The sequence below is a fragment of the Hemiscyllium ocellatum genome, chromosome 10, assembly GCF_020745735.1.
Source record: "Hemiscyllium ocellatum isolate sHemOce1 chromosome 10, sHemOce1.pat.X.cur, whole genome shotgun sequence".
Taxonomy (NCBI): Eukaryota; Metazoa; Chordata; class Chondrichthyes; order Orectolobiformes; family Hemiscylliidae; genus Hemiscyllium; species Hemiscyllium ocellatum.
In genome coordinates this window covers 17,420,038-17,442,471 of record NC_083410.1, presented here as the reverse complement: position 1 = coordinate 17,442,471, position 22,434 = coordinate 17,420,038, and the positions used below count along the sequence as shown (strand labels likewise).

General features: G+C 40.3%; 1 protein-coding gene across 4 annotated transcripts in view; it reads right to left on the bottom strand.

The window, feature by feature from the left end:
• akt3a (v-akt murine thymoma viral oncogene homolog 3a) overlaps positions 1-22,434 on the bottom strand; it is a 417,879-nt gene that overhangs the window by 258,077 nt on the left and 137,368 nt on the right. For 2 of the 4 annotated variants that reach the window (XM_060831296.1, XM_060831297.1), the window contains exon 3: positions 19,704-19,829. In XM_060831296.1, the coding sequence (XP_060687279.1) occupies positions 19,704-19,829 (126 nt within the window). Of the gene's footprint in view, positions 1-19,703; positions 19,830-22,434 lie in introns of those variants that run through there. The other 2 variants (XM_060831298.1, XM_060831299.1) reach the window with 2 other exon arrangements.

Here is a 22,434-nt window from a genome sequence, read left to right as displayed (position 1 = left end):
ATCTACAGCATCATTAAAAAAAAACAGTTGGTTATAATACCAATTCAAATGCATTGAAAAACCTACTTAATTTGCCCAGTGTCTAATATGAAGCACAGTACTATATAAATACATTGGCTTTTTTTTTTGCAGTACTAATCATTCTAGGAAGTGGTGTTATAAATGAAGAAGGACTTGAGTTATTTACTAATGGTTAATCTCCATTATAAATTTGTCACATAACATCAAATGTTATTCCCTAATGCCACTGAAACGTTAGACTGAAACCTGGAATATATTTGCCTTGATGACAGATTCTTTGGGCCAACAAGTATTTCATGAAGTGTAGCCATTGGCTTATTGGCAAAAGTTCAGTTTTGCTTCCTTTGTATCCCAATTTCTACCCTACTGCTTCTTGCGAATGGATACCCCACCTTGCTCGCTATTTCCAATCAGTACAATTGCTCCCAAAACATTCAAAGTTCCCAGCTGCCTCTCCCCAGTTAAACCATCAACGTGAATAATCTCTATTTCCCCCATAAATTCTGCATCTGTCCACTTCTGTGCTGGGTACAGTCAAGCATCAATCTCGATGCTGTGTTTCAAGACTCATAACTGCAATGTCTTATTTAGCTCTGTTTTATGCCACTTTTTGGCATTCCGGTCTGTAGCCACGTTACAAATTGTTGACGTATCAGGGGAATGGATGACTCCCTCTAGGATTCCTAACTGGCCTATCTATTGAAGGTCAGGACTACTGCAAGTGACACTTTTTGGAATTTGTGTTCTCATTTAGAATGTTATTGTCTGTCCAACTGTTCTTCTCTCTCCTCAGACTCTATCCAGATTATTGTTTACTCCTTACCCTCTTCCCCACCTTATCTTCTGCATATAAACTGATATTTTCCAGCCACCACCTGAGAGGAGCTGCAGATACAGTCACCAGGGACACTTGACAGCTCCTCGATTTCCCACATCTGACTGCCATCTTTGACCCTTCAACAACTATCAAACTTAGGGAGGGGAAAAAAAAGGTCTTACTCTGGACTTAAAAGAAACTAAAAAAACCTGCAGATGCTGGAAATCAAAAAGAAAAACAGAATTTGCTGGAAAACCTCAGCAGATCTGGCAGCATCTGTGGAGAGAAATCAAGGTTAACGGTTTGAGTCCTGGAAGGGTCACTGGATCCTGCAAGACCTGCTGAGCTTTTCCAGCAATTTGTTTTTTTCACCTTGCACTTGTCTTGCTGCAGTTCACCCTCTTCAACAAGCCTGACATTCACTTGGGCCCACACTTAAAACCTACAGCAACACTTCAACTACAAAGCAGCCTGCCTCAAAAATGGCCATAATAATATACAACAATGCTTCCCTCCCCTTGTTGCCTCAACTCCCAACACTTAGCTCAACTCCCAGTGTTTCCACTCTCTGCAGTTCACATTCCAATGTTAGGAAATACTTCTACATACAAAGGGTGATAGATGTTTGGAACTCTGTCCCACAAATGGCAGTGGATGCTAGGTAAGTTGTTAGTTTTAACTCTGAGATAGATTAAATTCCATTAAGCAAAGGTATTAAGGTATATGGAGTTAGGCCACAGATTAGCCATGATCTTATTGAGTGATGGAGCTGGTTCAAGGGCTAAGTAGTTTACTCCTGGCAGATATTGTTCACAACAAGATCTAAGGAAATTGCCATTTTTGTCACAACCAATGGATTGGACCAATGTCGGGTTATACTATTTTGATTTAAGGACACCCCAGCTATATTTCAATAGCCAAAGCACTTAATTGTAATATATTAAACTGCATGGAAGAGATATACAGTTAGAAATTTTGTTTACACAATTGTAGTCAGCCAGGTTTGTATCTGGCAAAAAGTGAATTTGTCAAAGCGGATATGTTGCAGAACAGGTACAAAAGTCACCCAAAATAGCAAAAGGAACAGCTCTAATTTACTTTTCCACCCCAAAACAAAATGACACATACTGAGGTCTTTGGAAATGTGCAGATTTTATTGGAAGTTTGTACCTAAATTTAGTACAACAACCATACCCTTATCTAACTTGTTAAAACAGATGGCATGGTCAACAAGATGGCAGGCAGCCTTTGAAAAGCTGAAAGCAATCTTAACAAATTAAGCCAAATGGACTGCATCTAACTTTAACAAACCATTTAAACTAGGTCTGTGACCAGTGGAGTGCCACAAGGATCGGTGCTGGGTCCTCTACTTTTTGTCATTTACATAAATGATTTGGATGCGAGCATAAGAGGTACAGTTAATAATTTTGCAGATGACACCAAAATTGGAGGTGTAGGGTTACCTCAGATTACAACAGGATCTGGACCAACTGGGCCAATGGGCTGAGAAGTGGTAGATGGAGTTTAATTGAGATAAATGCGAGGTGGTGCATTTTGGGAAAGCAAATCTTAGCAGGACTTATACACTTAATGGTAAGGTCCTAGGGAGTGTTGCTGAACAAAGAGACCTTGGAGTGCAGGTTCATAGCTCCTTGAAAGTGGAGTCACAGGTAGATAGGATCATGAAGGCGGCATTTGGTATGCTTTCCTTTATTCGTCAGAGTACTGAGTACAGGAGTTGGGAGCTGAAAGATGTGTTGCTGGAAAAGCACAGCAGGTCAGGCAGCATCCAAGGAGCAGGAGAATCAACGTTTTGGGTATAAGCCCTTCTCTAGGAATGAGGAGGGTGTGCCAAATAGACTAAGATAAAAGGTAGAGAGGAGGGACTTGGGGGAGGGGTGTTGGGAATGCGATAAGTGGAAGGAGGTTAAGGTGAGGATGATAGGCCGGAGAGGGGGTGGGGGGCGGAGAGGTCAGAAAGAAGATTGCAGGTCAAGAAGGCGGTGCTGAGTCCAAGGGTTGGGACTGAGATAAGGTAGGGGGAGGGGAAATGAGGAAGCTGGAGAAATCTACATTCATCCCTTGTGGTTGGAGGGTTCCTAGGCGGAAGATGAGGCGCTCTTCCTCCAGGTGTCGTGTTGCCATGGTCTGGCGATGGAGGAGGCCAAGGACCTGCATATCCTTGGCGGAGTGGGAGGGGGAGTTAAAGTGTTCAGCCACGGGGCAGTTGGGCTGGTTGGTGCGGGTGTCCCAGAGGTGTTCTCTGAAACATTCCGCAAGAAGGCGGCCTGTCTCCCAATGTAGAGGAGGCCACATCGGGTGCAGCGGATACAACAAATGATGTGTGTGAAGGTGCAGGTGAATTTGTGATGGATATGGAAGGATCCCTTGCGGCCTTGGAGGGATGTGAAGGGGGAGGTGTGGGCGCAAGTTTTGCATTTCTTGCGGTTGCAGGGGAAAGTGCTGGGATTGGAGGTTGGGTTGGTGGGGGGTGTAGACCTGACGAGGGAGTTGCGAAGGGAGTGGTCTTTCCAGAACGCTGATAGGGGAGGAGAGGGAAATATATCCTTGGTGGTGGGGCCTGTTTGGAGGTGGCGCAAATGACGAAGGATGATACGATGTATCTGGAGGTTGGTAGGGTGGTAGGTGAGGACCAGTGGGGTTCTGTCCTGGTGGCGATTGGAGGGGCGGGATTCAAGGGCAGAGGAGCCGTAAGTGGAGGAGATGCGGTGGAAAGCATCGTCAACCACGTCTGAGGGGAAATTGCTGTCTTTGAAGGAGGCCATCTGGGTTGTTCGGTATTGGAATTGGTCCTCCTGGGAGCAGATGCGGCGGAGGCAAAGGAATTGGGAATATGGGATGGCATTTTTACAGGGGGCAGGGTGGGAGGTGGTGTAATCTAGGTAGCTATGGGAGTCCTCCCACCCTGCCCCCTGTAAAAACGCCATCCCACATTCCCAGTTCCTTTGCCTCCGCCGCATCTGCTCCCAGGAGGACCAATTCCAATACCGAACAATCCAGATGGCCTCCTTCGTCAGAGTTCAGAAAATATTTACAAGGATGTTGCCAGGGTTGGAGCATTTGAGCTATAAGGAGAGGCTGAACAGGCTGGAGCTGTTTTCCCTGGAGCGGAGGAGGCTGAGGGGTGACCTTATTGAGGTTTACAAAATTATGAGGGGCATGGATAGGATAAATAGACAAAGTCTTTTCCCTGGGGTCGGGGAGTCCATAACTAGAGGGCATAGGGGAAAGATATAAAAGAGACCTAAGTGGCAACTTTTTCACACAGAGGGTGGTACATGTATGGAATGAGCTGCCAGAGGACATGGTGGAAGCTGGTACAATTGCAACATTTAAGAGGCATTTGGATGGGTATATGAATAGGAAGGGTTTGGAGGGATATGGGCCGGGTACTGGCTGGTGGGACTAAATTGGGTTGGGATATATGGTCGTTGTGTCCATGCTGTACATCTCTATGACTCTTGCAGCAGATGCTGATAATGTGGGAATTGGTAAATTTCTCCTACAAGATGACAAGTTGGAATGGAGAAGCTAATAGCTTATTTTTCGAAGAAGTTGAAACAAGATCAGAAAAGAGGGCATTAGCTGTATTGGCAACTCTTCAACACTTCGAAAGTTTATATTCAACTTTAGTTTTTACTGATCATAATCCATTAACTTTTATTGAGAAATGTAATACTAATACTCCTAGATACTCTGCTGCAGGTTGATACAGCAGCTTTTTAAATGTAAATATTGTACATATTTCTGTGAAAGAAAAAGTAATTGTTATCCCATATGTAAACTGTTCAGAAATCAAGCCAGTTACAATCCCATATGCCTGTAATTCTTTGAATCATTGAAACTGCATAAATGAATTGGCCAGTTTATATCTTATTTTTATTTCAACTTATCTCTTAGTTGTCTATGTTTGAGAGAGTGGAGGCTAGAATCAAAGCAGACTGGGTTTAAATCACAGACATTAATTAGATTACATTATTTATCTTTGCTCAGCTAAAGCTACTGTATTAATAACAAATTGTTATTTCTTTTGTTTAAGCTATTAACTTGGTATTTGGTACTGGTTATTCAAAAGTCTGACGAGGATCTATTCAGACAATTCTGATCATCATTGCTTTAATATTACTGTGTTTTGAATATAGTAGTAAGGCTGATTTGATCATTGAGGATCTACTGACACAAATTGACTGCAGCTTTTCAAAAACAAAAGACAGTAGACATTTAAAGAAAATTTGTGATTAATGCCTCTTTCCAGATTGCTAATAGCTGTATAAGCAGAATGGAGGAACTGCTCCGGATAGCTATGCCAGTTCTGCTGGTGGATAATCAGACATCGCATCCAAAAGTCTTGCTGTTTTGCCAGAAGGTTTATGTAAAAGTTGAGAGTTTCACAGAATTACACAACCCTCAAAAAAAAATCTATGATTACTCATTAGTGTCTTTGAAGCTTTTATCTCAAAGGTGGTTCTTTCCTTTTAGACATTGTGCAAAGGTCCAAGTTTCCGTTAAAAATGTCTTCACCAGATGGTTCATTTTAGTTTGTTAGTGTTTCCAATAACATTGGAATGTTGACTTATGAAGATACCAATCAATAGAAATAGCTTGCAGTAGGCTCTGAGGTATTGTTCTTTTATTCTTCTAACTGGGATTCTACTCTCTGAACCTTCAGTAAGTTGGCAATGGAAGGAAACGACCAAACAGCCATCCTGTAGCTTTGAGCCACAATCCTTCTGACAAAAACATTTCAAACTTTGGTTCTTTTTGGTTTTGTCAACATTCTTTGTTAGATTGGATGGCACCGGCTTCTAGGTGATAGCCCATTGACATCCGAACATCCCCTAACTCTTGAGGACAATGCACATTCACGGCCAAAACATCTACCCAGTTTTCTTGGAACAAGAATCAACCTACAATTAACTTCCAGGTCAGGTCCAAAAAATAAATATCAGTTTTTTCTTGTTTTTAAAAAAAAGCTCTCAGTCCAAGGATCACCTTCAAATCTCAGTTTGAACCAAAAATGATTTTAAAAATGTAAAACTGCTAGGGTTTTAATATGCATCAACCCTCAAAATATGAAAAGCCATTTCAAAAATTCATTTCATGACAGGTCAGTAGCACTTAAATGACAACAGAGTGCAGGTTCATAGATCCTTGAAAGTAGAGTGGCAGTAGATAGCATAATGAAGAAGACTGTTATGCTTTCCTTTATTGGTCAGAGCATTGAGTACAGAAGTTAGGAGGTCATGTTGCGGGTGTACAGGACACTGGTTAGGACACTTTTGGAATAATGGCTTTAATTCTGATCTCTTTACTATCGGGAGGATATTGTGAAACTTGAAAGGTTTCAGAAAAGATTTACAAGAATGTTGCCAGGGTTGGAGGATTTGAGCAATAGAGAAGGGCTGAATAGACTGGGGCTGTTTTGCCTGGAACATTGGAGGCTGAGGGGTAACCTTACAGAGATTTATAAAACCATGAGGGGCATGGACAGGATAAATAGGCAAGGCCTCTTCCATGGAATGGGGGAGTCCAGAACTAGAGGTTTAGGGTGAGAGGAGAAAGATATAAAAGGGACCAGAGAAGCAACTTTTCACACACAGGGTGGTACGTGTATGGAATGAGCTGCCAGAGGAAGTGGTGGAGGCTGGTACAAATTACAGCATTTAAAACACATCTGGATGAGTATATGAGTAGGAAAGGGTTAGAGGGATATGGGCCAGGTGCTGGCAAAGGAGACTAGATTAGGTTAGGATATTGGTCGGCATGGATAAGTTGGATCAAAGGGTCTGTTTCCAAGCTGGACACTTCTATGACAGTATGACTCCAAACAAAACTCATCAATTCATGCTTCTTCCCATCACTAGACAACATCCTTAATTCGTAATTATATTCTTAAATTTTTTTAAGGAGAGGTGTGACAATATTATGGCTTTAAGAGGAGTGTTTTGTGCTGGTTGTTTTTTAAAGATAGGTTTTGAGCCAGAGGTACCAAGTTGTCTCTTCCAAGCCAATAAAGTGAACAGTTTGAGCCACCCTGGGTTTTTTTTAAAACGTTAAAACAACAGAAGCAATTTGATGGTTACAGTCAGGCTCCCACAGAGTGTTTTAATTTAATTTGCAATTACTGGGCTTTTGAAATTGGCTGTGGATGTTAATATACAGCTGTCTCAGCCATAGCAGAATTTTCTCTTGGTGTTCTTTTCTCCTGGACTGGAGAAACATCACATCTGAGACTATATTTTCCTGAATTTGCCTTTGCCAAGGGTGTGTTTATGGGATGTCACTACATTTGATCAGTTGCTGTTTAGTAGTTAAATAATCTATTCTTCTGTTAAGTTTCTAATAAAGTTAAAGTTATATCACTTCTTCGCGCTTTTGTTTGCATGTTACTGAGTATAAGAATAAAGTGTTTTGCTTAGAGCTGAGTAGCATGACCAATCAAAATACATCTGAAACACAACTCCTTACACTTGCCTTTAAATAAGATAAAAGTTAGGGTCCAGGCTATGTCCTTGATATATCTGAAGGGAGTTGGTGTGGTCCATAACACTACATGGACACTAGCAAAGCCTTTGGCAAGGTTAGTATGGAAGCCTGCTTAGTAAGGTTAAATCACACTGGATCCAGGGAGAGCTAGCCAGTTGGATACAAAATTGGCTTGACGGTAAGAGACAGAGGCTGGTGATAGAGGATAGTTGTTCAGCCTGGAGGCCTATGCCCAGTGGTGCGCCGCAAGTATCGGACCACTGTTGCTCCTCTTTTATATTCATGATTTGGATGAGAATATAACAGACCTGGTTAGTAAGTTTGCAGATGATAACAAAATTGATGGTATAGTAGGTAATGAAGGTTATCTAAGAATACAACTGGACTTTGATCAACTGGGCCAATGGGTTGAGGGTTCCAGACCCACAGCAATGTGGTTGACTCTTAGCTATCCTCTGGGAAATTAGGGAATTTTAGAGGCAGCACGGTGGCTCAGTGGTTAGCACTACTGCCTCACTGCAACAGGGACCCAGGTTTGATTCTACCTTTAGGCGAGTGTGTGTGGAGTTTGCACATCTTCCCTAAGCCTGCGTGGGTTTCCACTGGGTGCTCCAGTTTCCTCCCAGAGTTCAAAGATGTGCAGGTTAGGTGGATTGGCTATGCTACATTCCCCACAGTGCTGTGGGACTGTGTAGATTAGTTGCATTAGCCATGGGAAATGCAGGGTTATAGGACAGGGAGATGGGTCTGAATAGGATGCTCTTCAGAGGGTTTTGTTGGACCAAATGGCCTATTTCTACACTGTAGGATCCTATTTAAATCACTCTTTAGCCTTTAAATTTTAGGGAAAACAGGCCTAATTCATGTAAGTTCTCTTTACAATTCTGAAGTCCAGGTATCATTCTTGTAAACCTATGTTGTTCTCCCTTCATTACTAATATATCTTTCCTAAGATGTGGTGTCCAGATTTGCTCACAATGAGAACTAACTAGGTTACTGTATAACTGCAGCATAATCTCTGCATCCTTGCATTCCAGTTCTTAAGATATAAAGGCTAATATTCCATTAGTTTTCCTTATTATTTTCTGTACCTGTTCATGCAATTTTAAATATCCAAGCACCTGAGACCCTAAGTTTCTTTGGACATTCACTGCATTTAGAACAGTACAACACAGGTCCAAGCTCTTCAGCCACAATGTTGTGCCAAACGTGACACCAAATTAAACTAATCCCTTCTGTCTGCCTTCAGACAATATCCCTCCATTTCTTGCATATTTATGTGCTTATCTAAAAGGTCCTTAAACGCCATCACCGTATCTGCCTCCACCACCAGCCCTGGCAGCATGTTCCAGACTCCTATCATTCTCTGTAAAAATATTGCCCCTCACATCTCCTTTGATCTTTACCCCTCTCGGCTTAAATGCAGGGCCCTTAGTATTAGACATTTCAACTTTGGGAAAAAGACTTCTGACCGTCAACTTTTATAAAGTTCTATCAAATCTCCCTTCAGCCTCTGTCGCTCCAGTGAACTCTTCTAGCCTTTCCTTATAGCTCATACCCTGTAATCCAGGCAACATTCTGATAAACCTCTTCCAAAGCCTCCATGTCCTTCCTGTAAAGTGGCAACCAGAATTGAACACACTACTCAAATGTGGACTAAATGTGTCTTCTAAAGTTGCAACATAATATCCTGACTCTGATACTCAATTCCACAATCAACAAAGGCAAGCATTTAACTTCACACCAAATAGAAAGTACCCTGATCTATCCTTTCTCAGTCCAAAAATTGATAACCTCATGCTTGCTTACACTGCCATATTTTCTGTCAGTCACTAATAATTCATACAAATAAAATGAGGTCTTAATACAGAACCTTATAGACATCACTGGTCACATCCTGCCATTTTGAGTATCTACTATTTCCGCACTTTCTGTCACCTGCAACTCAACCAATTTTCCAGCCACATCAATAATTTACTTTCAATTCTGCGCACTAGCTTAGTTAACAGTTTCTTCTGTGGAACTTTATTAAGTCTTCTGGAAATCCATATAATCAAAATGCAAAGACATTCCTCTGTACACTACTTTAGTCACTACTTCAAAAAAATTAATAAGGCTTGTCAGGCATGACCTGCATGTCATGAATCCATGCTGGGTTTCCTCAATTAACTGAAAATTGTCAAGGTGTTTAGTTACCCAGTGCTTGATTATAGATTCCAACAATTTCCCCACCACAGATGTTACAATAACTGGTCTGTAATTCCCTGGCTTCCCTCTTTTGCCTTCTTTACTTTGAGTGGTTTGTACAATTGTTTAATCCAGAGGGAAGACAACTATAGCTAAGAAATTCAAAGATCATATTGCAGATGCGATACTTTGCTCCCCTAATTCCTTTAACACACTGACGGAAACCGTCAGGTCCCAGGGATTTGTCACTCTTTAATTCAATTAATTTCCTCACTACCAATGTTTTACTTACATTAATTTTATTCAGTCCGAGTCTCCAATTCACTATTAATTTCCTCAAGACTTCTTTTCTAATGCCTCCATGTCCTTCCAAAGCCTCCATGTCCTTCCTGTAAAGTGGCAACCAGAATTGAACACACTACTCAAATGTGGACTAAATGTGTCTTCTAAAGTTGCAACATAATATCCTGACTCTGATACTCAATTCCACAATCAACAAAGGCAAGCATTTAACTTCACACCAAATAGAAAGTACCCTGATCTATCCTTTCTCAGTCTAAAAATTGATAAAAATGAGGTAAAATAATTATTCAACATGTCTGCCATTTCCCCATATGTCATTGACAATATCCCCACTTTCAGTCTTTAGTGGGCCAACATTGCTACTGACTACCTGCGGTCCCTTTATGTAACTATAAAATTTCCTATTGATCTTTCTGGTATTGGCAAGTTTCCTTTCATAATCCCTTTTAGTAGCTCTTATAAGCTGCTTTGCGGTCATTCACTTGCTATTGTATCCTTCCTTATAAGCAGAATCTGTGCTCTTCTTTGTATTTTTGTGAACACTTTTAGTTTCAGATAATGATGCACTACCAACTCTATCAATACAATCTTTAGTCAAGGAATAAGGTACAAATTTGTCTTTGCAACTGTATTTACTTCCCTATAGACTACATAATCTGGTTTAGAAACCAATTCCACAAGGGAACTTCGATTATTACAGCTTGGTTCAATCAATTAATTCACCAATATATGTTGATGTACCTTTGTTGTTTGGCCCTGTGTCTTCGAGTTTAATGATTGCCTTTCTTTTAAAAATCATACCTGAATTACCTAAATTAACAGTGTTTGGTCAATACGATACACCCCCAAGCATATCTGCAAACTTCTTTGTACTTTCTAAGTAATTTTACGATACATTTTTGTATTTTCTAAGCAATTTCACGATATCTTTCTCCAGATATGAAAACTGTCTGTTTCTAAATTTGTTAAAAGAAGAAGGTTTGCTATGGGAAATGCCCATTTCTTCTTTGTTTTCATCCCTCTTTCTTCTATTCTCCTCTATTATATTTACGACTTGACACATTTGTACTTTACTGTCATAGAGATGATGACGAGAATGTTTTAACACTGTCACATCACATAATCAATTCCTTTTCCTACAGACAAATCTATCAATTACATGTCACCTTATTAACTTTTTTTGACTACTTTGTAGGGATACTGAATCTTGCTTCTAGCGGGTCACCTGGTAAAGGCAACAGAATCAAGACTTCATCTCCTGCTTTGAAATTTCTGGTTGTCACCCATTTATCTGCCCACTCTTTTGTTTTGCAAGTTTACAAACTTTACATGCTCCGGTTAACTTTTTGACAATGTGGACACAATTTAAAATTGAAGATTTCTGATTTAATTTCTCTTCAATCAGTATTAGTCATCCTCTTATTTCACGGCCATAAACTAATTCAAATGGGCTAAAGCTGGTAGATTCAGTAGGAGAATCTCTAGTTGCAAATCAGAGAAAATCTAACCCTTGTCCCAATCCTTTGGAAACTTAAAACAATGGGCTTTGAACATGGCTTTGAGAGTCTGGTGATACCACTACAAAGCATCTTGGGTCAATGGTTGGTTGATTTCAGTTGTCAAATCCCAAGCTACTTAAGATATGCTGAAAATTAGAGTCATAGAGACGTACAGCGCAGAAACAGGCCCTTCGGTCCGACTCGTCCATGACGATCAGATATGCCAACGTAATCTAGTCCCACCTGCCTGTACCCAACCCATATCCCTCCACCCTTCCTATTCATATACCCATCCAGATACCTTTTAAATGCTGCAATTGTACCAGCCTCCACCACTTCCTCTGGCAGCTCAATTCAGATATGTACCACCCTCTGCATGAAAAAGTTGCCCCCAAGGTCTCTTTTACATCTTTCCCCTCTCATCCTAAACCTATACCCTCTAGTTATGGTCCCCTCCATCCCAGGGAAAAAAAGTTTGTCTATTTATCCTACCCATGCCGCTCATGATTTCATTACCCTCAGCCTCCGATGCTCCACGGAAAACAGCTCCAGCCTATTCAGCCTCTCCCTATAGCTCAAATCCTCCAACCCCAGCAACATCCTTGTAAATTTTTACTGAACCTTTCAAGTCTCACAATAGGAATTCTAATAGGAAGGAGATCGGAATTACACACAAAATTCCAGCAGTAGCCTAACCAATGTCCTGTACAGCCACAACATGGCCTCCCAACTTCTGTACTCCATACTCTGATCAATAAAAGAAAGCATACCAAACGCCTTCTTCACTATCATATCTACCTGCAACTCTACTTTCAAGAAGCTATGAATATGCACCCCATGTTCAGCAACACTCCCTGGGACCTTACCATTAAACATATAAGCCCTGCTAAGATTCGCTTTCCCAAAACGCAACACCTCGCATTTATCTAAATTAAACTCCATCTACCACTTCTCAGTTCTCTGGCCCATCTGATCAAGATCCCGTTGTAATCTGAGGTAACCTTCTTCGTTATCCACTACCCCTCCAATTTTGGTGTCATCTGCAATCTCACTAACCAATCCTTTTATGTTCACATCCAAATCATTTATATAAACTACGAAAGTTGTGAACTTAGCACCGGACCCTTGTGGCACCCCACTGGTCACGATCCTCATGTCTTTAAAAACAAGTCTCTACCCACCAACCTCTGTCTTCTACCTTTGAGTCAATTTTGTATCCAAATGGTTAGTTCTCCCTGTATTCCATGAGATCTAACCTTGCTAACCAATTTTCCTTGGGGAACCTTGTTGAACGCCTTACTGAAGTCTATACAGATCACATCTATCACTCTGCCCACATCAATCCCTTTGCTATTTCTTCAAAAAACTCAATCAAGTTTCTTTTACAACGTTTGATCAGATTGTAATTCTATTGGTAGACCATAAGTAAAAAAAACTCCAGTTTTTTTTCCACTAGCACCTTAGCTCTGATTGACCTCAACAAAGCAGCTTCGGGAAATTGTTCTGTAATAATGCATATTCCGTCAATGCAAATTTGCTGTAACACAATTGACGAATAGGGGACGCTATAGCATGACTATTATTTATATTGCACAATTCTTGTATAATGTGGGGTTGCACAGAAATGTGACTATCATACTAGAAAATAAATTACGGTAGTCATATCCATAAAAGTCAGGATTTATTCGTTTCCAACTTCCATTTTAGATAACGGCCCTACACAATCCACTAGTATAAGACTGAATGGTCCCTCGAAAATCAATATAGAAATCAGGGCTTAATTATATGTTGAATTTTACCTACAACTAGGCAAGTATGGCATGATTTATAAAACTGGACACCATATTTATTCAGTTTTGGCCAGGAAAAACATATGCTTATGAATGCCTGAGTTTGTCAAATCCCCCATTTGCCCTGTCAAGGGAATTTCATATGATACTCACAATACTGCCCAGCTATTGTATGAATATGGTACTATTTGATGTGCCCCAATCCATCCCTTCACCTGTGGGTCTGTGGGGGGTGGGTTCCTCCACTTCCTCGTCAATAATTTGTTCTTCAGATAATAGCACAACAAACCTCCTTCATCCGTTATCTCCACATTAACTGACTGTTAATGTATTTAATTCAGGATATTTTTCTTGTGTTTCAATTAGGGATAGCATATCAAACACTCTGCCTGAATTATTTTCACCTCTTAGGAAAATTCCACTTAGTCTTTCAATTGTTTGTGACATCACATCAATGCTTGTTAATAGTTTTTGTTTAACCATCACTCTGGCTACTACATTCAAGGGAAGAATACCAGGAACCTGTTTCTACAAATGTTTTTGAACCTCCTTTGGACACTCTAGCTACAGATGAAGCTACAATCTTTCATCCTGCCACACCATTACTTAGAAGAAAGTCTACTCTATCAATAAGTAATGTCTTCATTACTACGGCAATTACTTCTCCTGATATTAACTCACATTCCAGTTGTACATTATATTGAATCATAGAATCCCTACAAGCATGGAAACAGGCCATTCTGCCCATTATATATTAGAACCAGAATATATTCTGCACCAATCCCATTTATTAGTACCTTAGTTTTCTATCCGTAAAGTTTGATCGAAGCTAACAGTTTCTCTAGTTGAAGTGAGCATTCATCCAGGGTTTTTAGTATAGCTATGGGTTTAGCTACATCACCTGAAGAAAAATGAGTCACCTACCCCTTCAACTAAAATCTTGCATTTTTCACACAGCTGAACATTTTTTTTTTATTAATGATAGACATTATCTCCGGCCTTTTTTGTAACTGTTACAGCTACAACTTGGTCCATGGTATGATCATTTTCAGTTTCCTTTTCTGACATGTTTACTTACTCCTATAAGTTCCACGAGTTTATCTTGCACCTTGCAACATTCTGAAAGCACAAGGCCTACCATTACATAGAAACATTTAAGCTTGCAAACTTCACCTCCATCCTCAGTGATTTCTTTCTTATTCTGAGGAGTTCTTGGGGTGTTCCCTACAGTTCATTCCGTACACTGCCCTCCTCTCACTCTCCTACTTCTATTCTTCACAAAGTTCCGGGGTGATGGAAAAAAAGGTTTACGGATCAGTTGATAACCACCAATCATTATAGCTGCTTGTCTTGTCGTTGCTGTTCTTTAGTCTTCTACACGAGTTCTGATCACAGAAGGTAGTGTCCTTTTAAAATCTTTTAAAAGAAAAATTTCTCTAAGTGCATCACAAATATTCTCAACGTTTAAGACCCTTATCCACCTGTCAAAAATTATTTTACTTAACCCTCTCAAACTCAACAGAAAGTTTGTCTGGGCTATTTCAAAAAGTTGCAAAGCCCCTGCCTGTACATTTCTGGGACTAATTAAAATGCAATTAGAATATCCCTTTAACCCCAGCATGATCCCTTGATCATTCTTCCAATAGAAATGCATAAATCTCTTATGCTTTACCAGTTAATTTACTTGGCAAGGTCCAATCTGCTACTAGCCACTTCGTTTGGGTTACTACTTTCTCAAGCAATACGAAAAATGCTTCCACACTGGGGCAGCACGGTGGCTCAGTGGTTAACACTGCTGTCTCACAGTGCCAGGGACCCGGGTTCAATTCTAACCGGATGCCCCGGTTTCTTCCCACAGTCCAAAGATGTGCAGGTTAGGTGAAATGGCCGTGCTAAATTGCCCATAGTGTTCAGGGATGTGAAGGTTAGGTGCGTTAGTCAGGGGTACATGCAGAGTAATGGGGATTGGGTGTGGGGTGGACTTGTTGGGCTAAAGGGCCTGTTTCCAACTTGTAGGGATTCTAACATTGCTATCTTCAAAATGTTGGCAAAGTTTGCACTGCGTTGACTATTTCCTGATTTAACCACAGATTATGTCTCGAACTTTCCTAATCCAAGTCACTCAAGCATCTGGTTTAACCTACCTAACCTACCATAATTTGTGATTTAAATTCCTGTCCTCCCTTCTCTTTCCTCCCATCTTATTGTTCTTTCCTTCTTTATCCGCCTTTGGAATTCTCTCTCCAATTTCATCATTCCCAATTGAGTTAACTGCGACTCAAAGTTCATTGATGCAGCCAATGCACTGCCTGTATCACTTCGCTTTTCTATTTCCACTAAACCCAACTCTTTCATTATTAAATCTGAAACCTTAGCTTGCTGTGGATACTTTATTTCCAGTTTGCTGTCTAATTCTACAGGTCTAGCTTTAATTATATCCTGCAACCATACCAGGAAAACTTCTGACACTTTCAAAGATCTTCAACAATTTCCATAAGACCATGAGACAAAGGAGCAGAAATCAGGCCATTCAGCCCATTGAATGGTGGAGCAGAGTCAATCTCAACCCCATTTTTCCACTTTCTCCCCATATCTTTTCATCCCCATGACAATCAAGAACCTATCTATTTCTGCCTTAAATATACGCAGTGACCTAGCCTTCACAGCCTTCTGTGGCCATGAATTCCATAGATTAGTTGCTTGATGTAATTGCTTGGCCCTCTCCGTTCTGAAGGATCTTACCTTTACTCTAAGGCTGTCTCTCCTGCTAATGGTGGCTCAGTGGTTAGCACTGTTGCCTCCCAGCGCCAGACATAGTAAGATTAAAATCAACTAGGAGAAAGTGAGGACTACAGATGCTGGAGATCAGAATTGAGAGTGTGGTGCTGGAAAAGCACACCAGGTTAGGCAACATCAAAGGAGGAGACTCGACGTTTCAGGCAAAAGCCCTTTATCAGGAATGTGGCTTGTGAGTCAAGGAGATGGAGAGATAAATGGGAGGGGGGTAGGGTGGGACTGTGAGGAAGGTAGCTGAGAATGCGAGGGGTAGTGGAGGTGGGGTAAGGGAAATAGGACAGAGGGGAGGGTACAGCAGATACGTGGGAAGGTAGATGGACAAGTAGTACAAGTCATAAAGGGCAGAGCCAAGCTGGAAGGTTGGAAACTGGGAAAAAGGTGTGGGAAGGGGAAATGAGACCTCCCATGTGGTCGATGATGCCCAGCTCATCTCATCCACCACTTCCCACACCTCTGCCCTCAAACCCACCAGTCCAACCACAACAAAGACAGATCACCCCTGGCCCTCACCTTCCACACCAACAACTTCCAGATACATCACATCATCATCCGCCATTTCTGCCACCTACAAACAGACCCCATCACCAGAAATATATTTCCCTCCCCACCCCTATCCACTTTCCGTAAAGACCATTCCCTCCACGACTCTTGTCAGGTTCATGGCTCCCACCAACCCACCCTCCCTCCCAGAATCTCCCCTGCCACTGCAGGAATTACAAAACCTGCACCCACACCTCCCCTCTCAACTCCATCCAATGCCCCAAAGATGCCTTCCACATCCATCAGAGTTTTACTTACACTTCCACAGATGTCATTTACTGTATCCGTTGCTTCCGATGTGGTCTCCTCTACATTGGGGAGACAGGACGCCTGCTCGCAGAATGCTTCAGAGAACATCTCCGGGACACCCGGACCAACCAACCTCACCGCCCTATGGCCAAACACTTCACTCTCCCTCCCATTCCGCCAAGGACATGCAGGTCATTGGCCTTCTCCAACATCTGGACGAAGAACGCCTCATTTTCCGCCTTGGGACTCTCCAACCACACTGCATCAATGTGGACTTCACCAGTTTCTTCATTTCTCTGACCCCCACCCCAACCTTATCCCAGTTCCAACTTTCAAACTCAGCTCCATCCTCAACCTCTCCTACTTGTACATCTTCCTTCCCATCTATCCATTCCACCCTCCTCTCCAATCTATCACCTTTACCTCTACCTCAATCTACCTATCGTACTCTAGCTACCCTTCCCCCCCAGACCACCCCCTCCCATTTATCTCTCCACCCCCTTGGCTCACAAGCCTCATTCCTGATGAAGGGCTCCTGCTCCTTTGCATGTTCCCTGAACTGCTGTGCTTTTTCCAATACCACACTCTCATCTCTCACATAGCAAACTTATTTGCCACTATGAATTTTAAAAATCAAAATAAACCATACTAAATTATATATAAATCATCGCAGTATAAACAAGACAACTTTGATTTTGCTAACATGGAAATGCAGAAGGTTATCAATCATGTATGAGCAAGTTGAAAGAGGCAGGTGGACAAAATATAACCATGTTGAGCACAGTTTAGAAAAAGTACCAAGTTCAAAGAGGACAATAGGAGGATTTATTGTTCATCACCTAAAAGTAGATTGAAATTAGCTTATTTTTGAAGTTCAGGATGTAGAATCATTTGGATAGAGGTGAGAAATAGTAAAGGGAAGACGTAATTTGTGATGGTCATTTACTGTACCCTCCAAAAACAAAAGCAAACAGTAGGACGAAAAACATTAACTCTGATTTCTCTGCACAGATGCTGTCAGACCTGCTGAGCTTTCTCAGCAATTTCTGTTTTTGTTTCTGATTTACAGCATCCGCCATTCTTTCAGTTTTTATTTAGTAGAACAGGGTAAACAGCAAAAGATAATGGGGACTTGTGAGAAAAGTACAAAGATAATCATGGGTGATCTAACCTATGTATGTACTGGATGAATTCAGTTGGCAAAAATAGATTATGAGCTCATGAATTGTATTATGCACATTTTCTGAGTAGTACATTCTATAGCCAATCAGAGAGCAGACTATGCTAGATCTAGTAATGTGCAATGAAATAGAGTTAATTAATGATTTTAGTGAAGGTGCTCCAAGTAGCAGTAATCATTATATAAGATTGAGTTTCACATTCAGTTTAAAGGGGAAAAGAATGGCTCTCACTCTAATGTTTTAAAGATTTAAAAAACGTCAATTATGAGGGCATGAAGATAGACCTGGGCAAAGTGAAGTGGATAACTGGTTTAAAGAATAATTCAATAGAGGTGAAATGACAGACACTTAAGATGATTTTTAGAATTCTCAGAAAGGATACAATCCAGTGAGAGATGAATACAGATTTCATAGCTAATGAAGGAAGTTTAAAGATCGTATCAGATGAAAAGAACAAGCAAATAATTCTGAAGAGATGAGTGGCAGGTCAGAAAATTGAACAAATGTAAAGAGAAAAAAAAGGAATGGCTAAAAGAGTATGATTCTATGACTCTATAGAGTATGACAGAAACCTAGCAGAAACAAAAGTAGTAAAGCATTTCTACAGGCATATAAAAAGCTTGTAGTTAAATGAGCATTGGTTCTTTATTAATTCTACAGTTTCAGTCTGTAATACAGAGGAAGGAAACAGCAGATGAATTGAATAAAAATGTCTACACTATGAAGGATGAATATAACATGAAGGATAATGGAAGTAAAGCAAAGCAGAGTATCAACATGTGTTCACCCCATGTTTCCTGGTCATATAGCAAGGGGCAATAGACAAATTAGAAATCTGAATCTTGGAGTACACCTGAGGTGATGTACAAGCATTGGAAAAGGCATTATGGAAGGTGGAATGGCTACAACATAGGAAAGGGAACAAGGAAGTGTGGTACAATGAAGGATTAAGACAAGACCTTCTGGCTAGTGGTACAGATATTCTTGTCAAATTCCAGAGCAATTAAAAATAATTTCATTCGCACCATTATCATAATTGCCCAGATCATTACTGATGTCTTGATGAGTAGGAATAAAAATGAGAAGAACTGGTGGAAACTGACTTATTTAATTGTGGCAATATCTTGGACAGTTGAAGATGGGGCAGCAGCTGGACAGCAGAGTGGTCCAGAGTAGCTACCCCATAACTTTTTTCTTTAAATGTTGGAACAGGGTTAGAAGGACACTATATCTGAGAAAGGAAACATTACGCTAATACAAGATAGCCGAGTAACCACAGGGAAAGTCAAGATGATCAAATGAACTCAAAATGGTTTTCTCATGTAACTAGTTATGATATAGCTGAGATAGAGATAAACTAAAATTAAATAATGTTGTATTATTGAAATAGAGGCAGATACTGCACTAATCTACATATAACACAGTATATAGCTGAAATTTAAATAAAAAGTCTTGGGATTGCAATTTGTGTTCACATAATAGAAAAAAAACTGACAGCCTCACTTTTTCTAAAAAGAAAATCAATTCTGTTTTCAAATGGAGACTTCACCACAGATTTCTCCAATAAAATAATTTCTTGAACAATAATATTCTCCCTCTAGAACTTGCTTTACCATGAATGTTAGTGCACTAAAGGACAATACTGGAATATTATGTCCACTAAAACCAATTCCAGAAATTTCAATAGCATTTTCAACACAAATTAAAGGATTTGCAAAAATTCATGAGTGAAATGCATTTGATTGTTATTGAAAATTACAGCTAAATAACACTGTATACATTAGAAAATAAATTTGATTTTGCAAAGACTTACTTGCCACTGAGAAGTTATTTAAAGGATATGGTAGATCTGCATCTTGAGGCTTCTCCTTATATCCTATGAAGGATCCATCTGTCTTCAACAGAAAGTACCTTGGTCTCCAGTTTTTGATATACTCCCCTACCAGGGAATACAAAAAATTAATTAATTTGTCCTGTTTCAGGAATAATATTTTTTAAAAATATAGCTGAAGTAGATATGTTAGTAAAAGGAAGAGAATCTGTAGATGTTCAAGCTGAGCTAGATCATTCCTAACTGAAAATAAACAGTACAGGAGGGGCCATCTGACGTTATTAACAACCAAGAAAGTGTGTTCCAGAAAAACCCCATTTTCTAGCTCAGTCTGGATCTCTACAGGTTACACCATTTCAAGTAAATATTCGAATTAAATGCATTGAGGGCTTCTGCCTTAACCAGCCTCTATGTAATGAGTAAAAAGTGAGGTCTGCAGATGCTGGAGATCAGAGCTGAAAATGTGTTGCTGGTTAAAGCACAGCAGGTCAGGCAGCATCCAAGGAACAGGAAATTCGACGTTTCGGGCCAGAGCCCTTCATCAGGAATGAGGAGAGGGTGCCCCCGCTCCTCATTCCTGATGAAGGGCTCTGGCCCGAAACGTCGAATTTCCTGTTCCTTGGATGCTGCCTGACCTGCTGTGCTTTAACCAGCAACACATTTTCAGCTCTATGTAACGAGTTGCAAAATTATGATCATCTTCCGGGTGAAACAAATTCACAACTACTGCTGAATCCTCTTGCTAATTACTTTAAATCTATACTTGAGTCACTGCTTTCTTTAAGGGAAACTGGTATTCCCAATTACATTAGATACCTCAATTTTACTGCAAATGATTTCAACAAAGCAAACTACTACAACGCACATTTCAATCAACAGAACAAGAAAAGAGGATACCCCATTATTCTGTTATGATCACAACTGATATAAGTAATGAACAAGTCAGACCTCAAAGTGAAACCTAGCTTGATGGATCATAACTGATCTTCAAAAAAAAATGGAAGTCATTTACTGAAAATATTGACAAGTTGGCAGCTTTCTTAAAATAAAACATAAGCAAGATAAATGTGAATTAAATTACACTCAACAAGAAGGTTGAAAGATAAATTCACACTATCCCTTTACCCAGCAATATCCTTACAAATACCAAACTCCAACAAAGAGTTACCACTGTTCTCAAGGCTTCTTGCTAGAGCCAACACACTTTCACCTGGTGGTCTTCTAACAAATTTCTGCATATTAATTAATTGATTTTTCCTTCAATTAGTACCGCTCTAAGCAATCTAAAAATAACCTGCAAACTGAACTCTATTTCTTTAACTTTAGAGCAAACACCAGATTTTTTCCTAAACCCTGGTTCAAGCAATCTCTGGCATACATCGACTGAATGAGTGACTGGCATTTAGACTTTTCTGAGTCTATTTTATCCCTAGACCTCCTTGATGGCAAGGTACAGCAAGGTATTTTCCCTTTTTTTGAAAATGCACTGAACTACTAACCTTCAATTCTTTATGTAAGCCATGTAAAATCTTATTTAAAATGCATATAAACAAAAAGACCTCAATTTCCTGCGCCAAACCCATGAAAACTCAAACGAAATCAAAACGTTTCCCCTTTCTCATTACAAAATATAACTGAAGTTATACATCATTGTCATTAAATCTTTGAACCAAAAAGGTATTAGTAACAGTTCAATTTCCAATATGTCCTAAATGATCTGATCTCACTTAGCAAAAGCTGAAGAATAGTTCCAATCTGTATTCACAGAAGAGATAGACATTGTAGCTGGGGATTTCAGTTGGGATGTTGCGGTTTTACAACATATTAAGAATAATATGGATTATCAGATGTTTTAGTGGGCATGGCATACAGGTGCAGAAATCTCCAGGGCCTGATGAATCGTATCACAGATCCCTATGGGAGGCAAGGGGTATGGAGGAAAGAGGTTTGGTAGAATCTGATCGACATATCCACAAGTATGAGAGGCATAAACCAAGTAGATCATGAGAATCTCTTCCCCATGGCAGTCATGTCTAAGACCAGCAGAGACATGGTGGCTGAACAGTGTTTCTATGCTGTATGACTATGAATCTTTAACTTGGCTTGGCTGCCATGTGCCCATTCCCATCTATCTTCTCATTTGTCAGCAGTCTCCATCGTATGTGAACGGTAAATATCACCAGAATCAAGTAGAAAAACACAAGGGTCAGGCTAATTGAACTGGCTGAAAGTTAAGGTTAGAGTTAAAAGTAGCTGCTAGAAAAGCCGATTTATAATTAAATTGAACTGAATTTAGTGTCATGTGTACCGAGGTACAGTGAAAAGTTTTGTCTTGTGATAAATACAGGCAGATCAAAAAATATAAGTAGCTTGGATAAATAAATAATAGGTAAACAGCTGCAAAACCAAAACACAGGTACAGGCAAATGTTAAGAGGTTGAGAGTCTATTCAGTATTTTAACAACAGTGAGTAGAAACTGTTACGAAATCGGCTGGTGCGTGTTCAGGCTTCTGCACCTTCTCCCCGATGGTAGAGGTTGTATTGCCAGGATGAGATGGATCCTTCAGAATGCTGGCGGCCTTTCATTGACAGCGGGCCTGGTAGATGGATTCTATAGATGGGAGGTTGGCCTTTGTGATTGTGCAGGTCAAGTTCACCACTCTCTAAACGTCTCCAATCTTGAATGGTACAGTTGCCATACCAGGTAGTGAT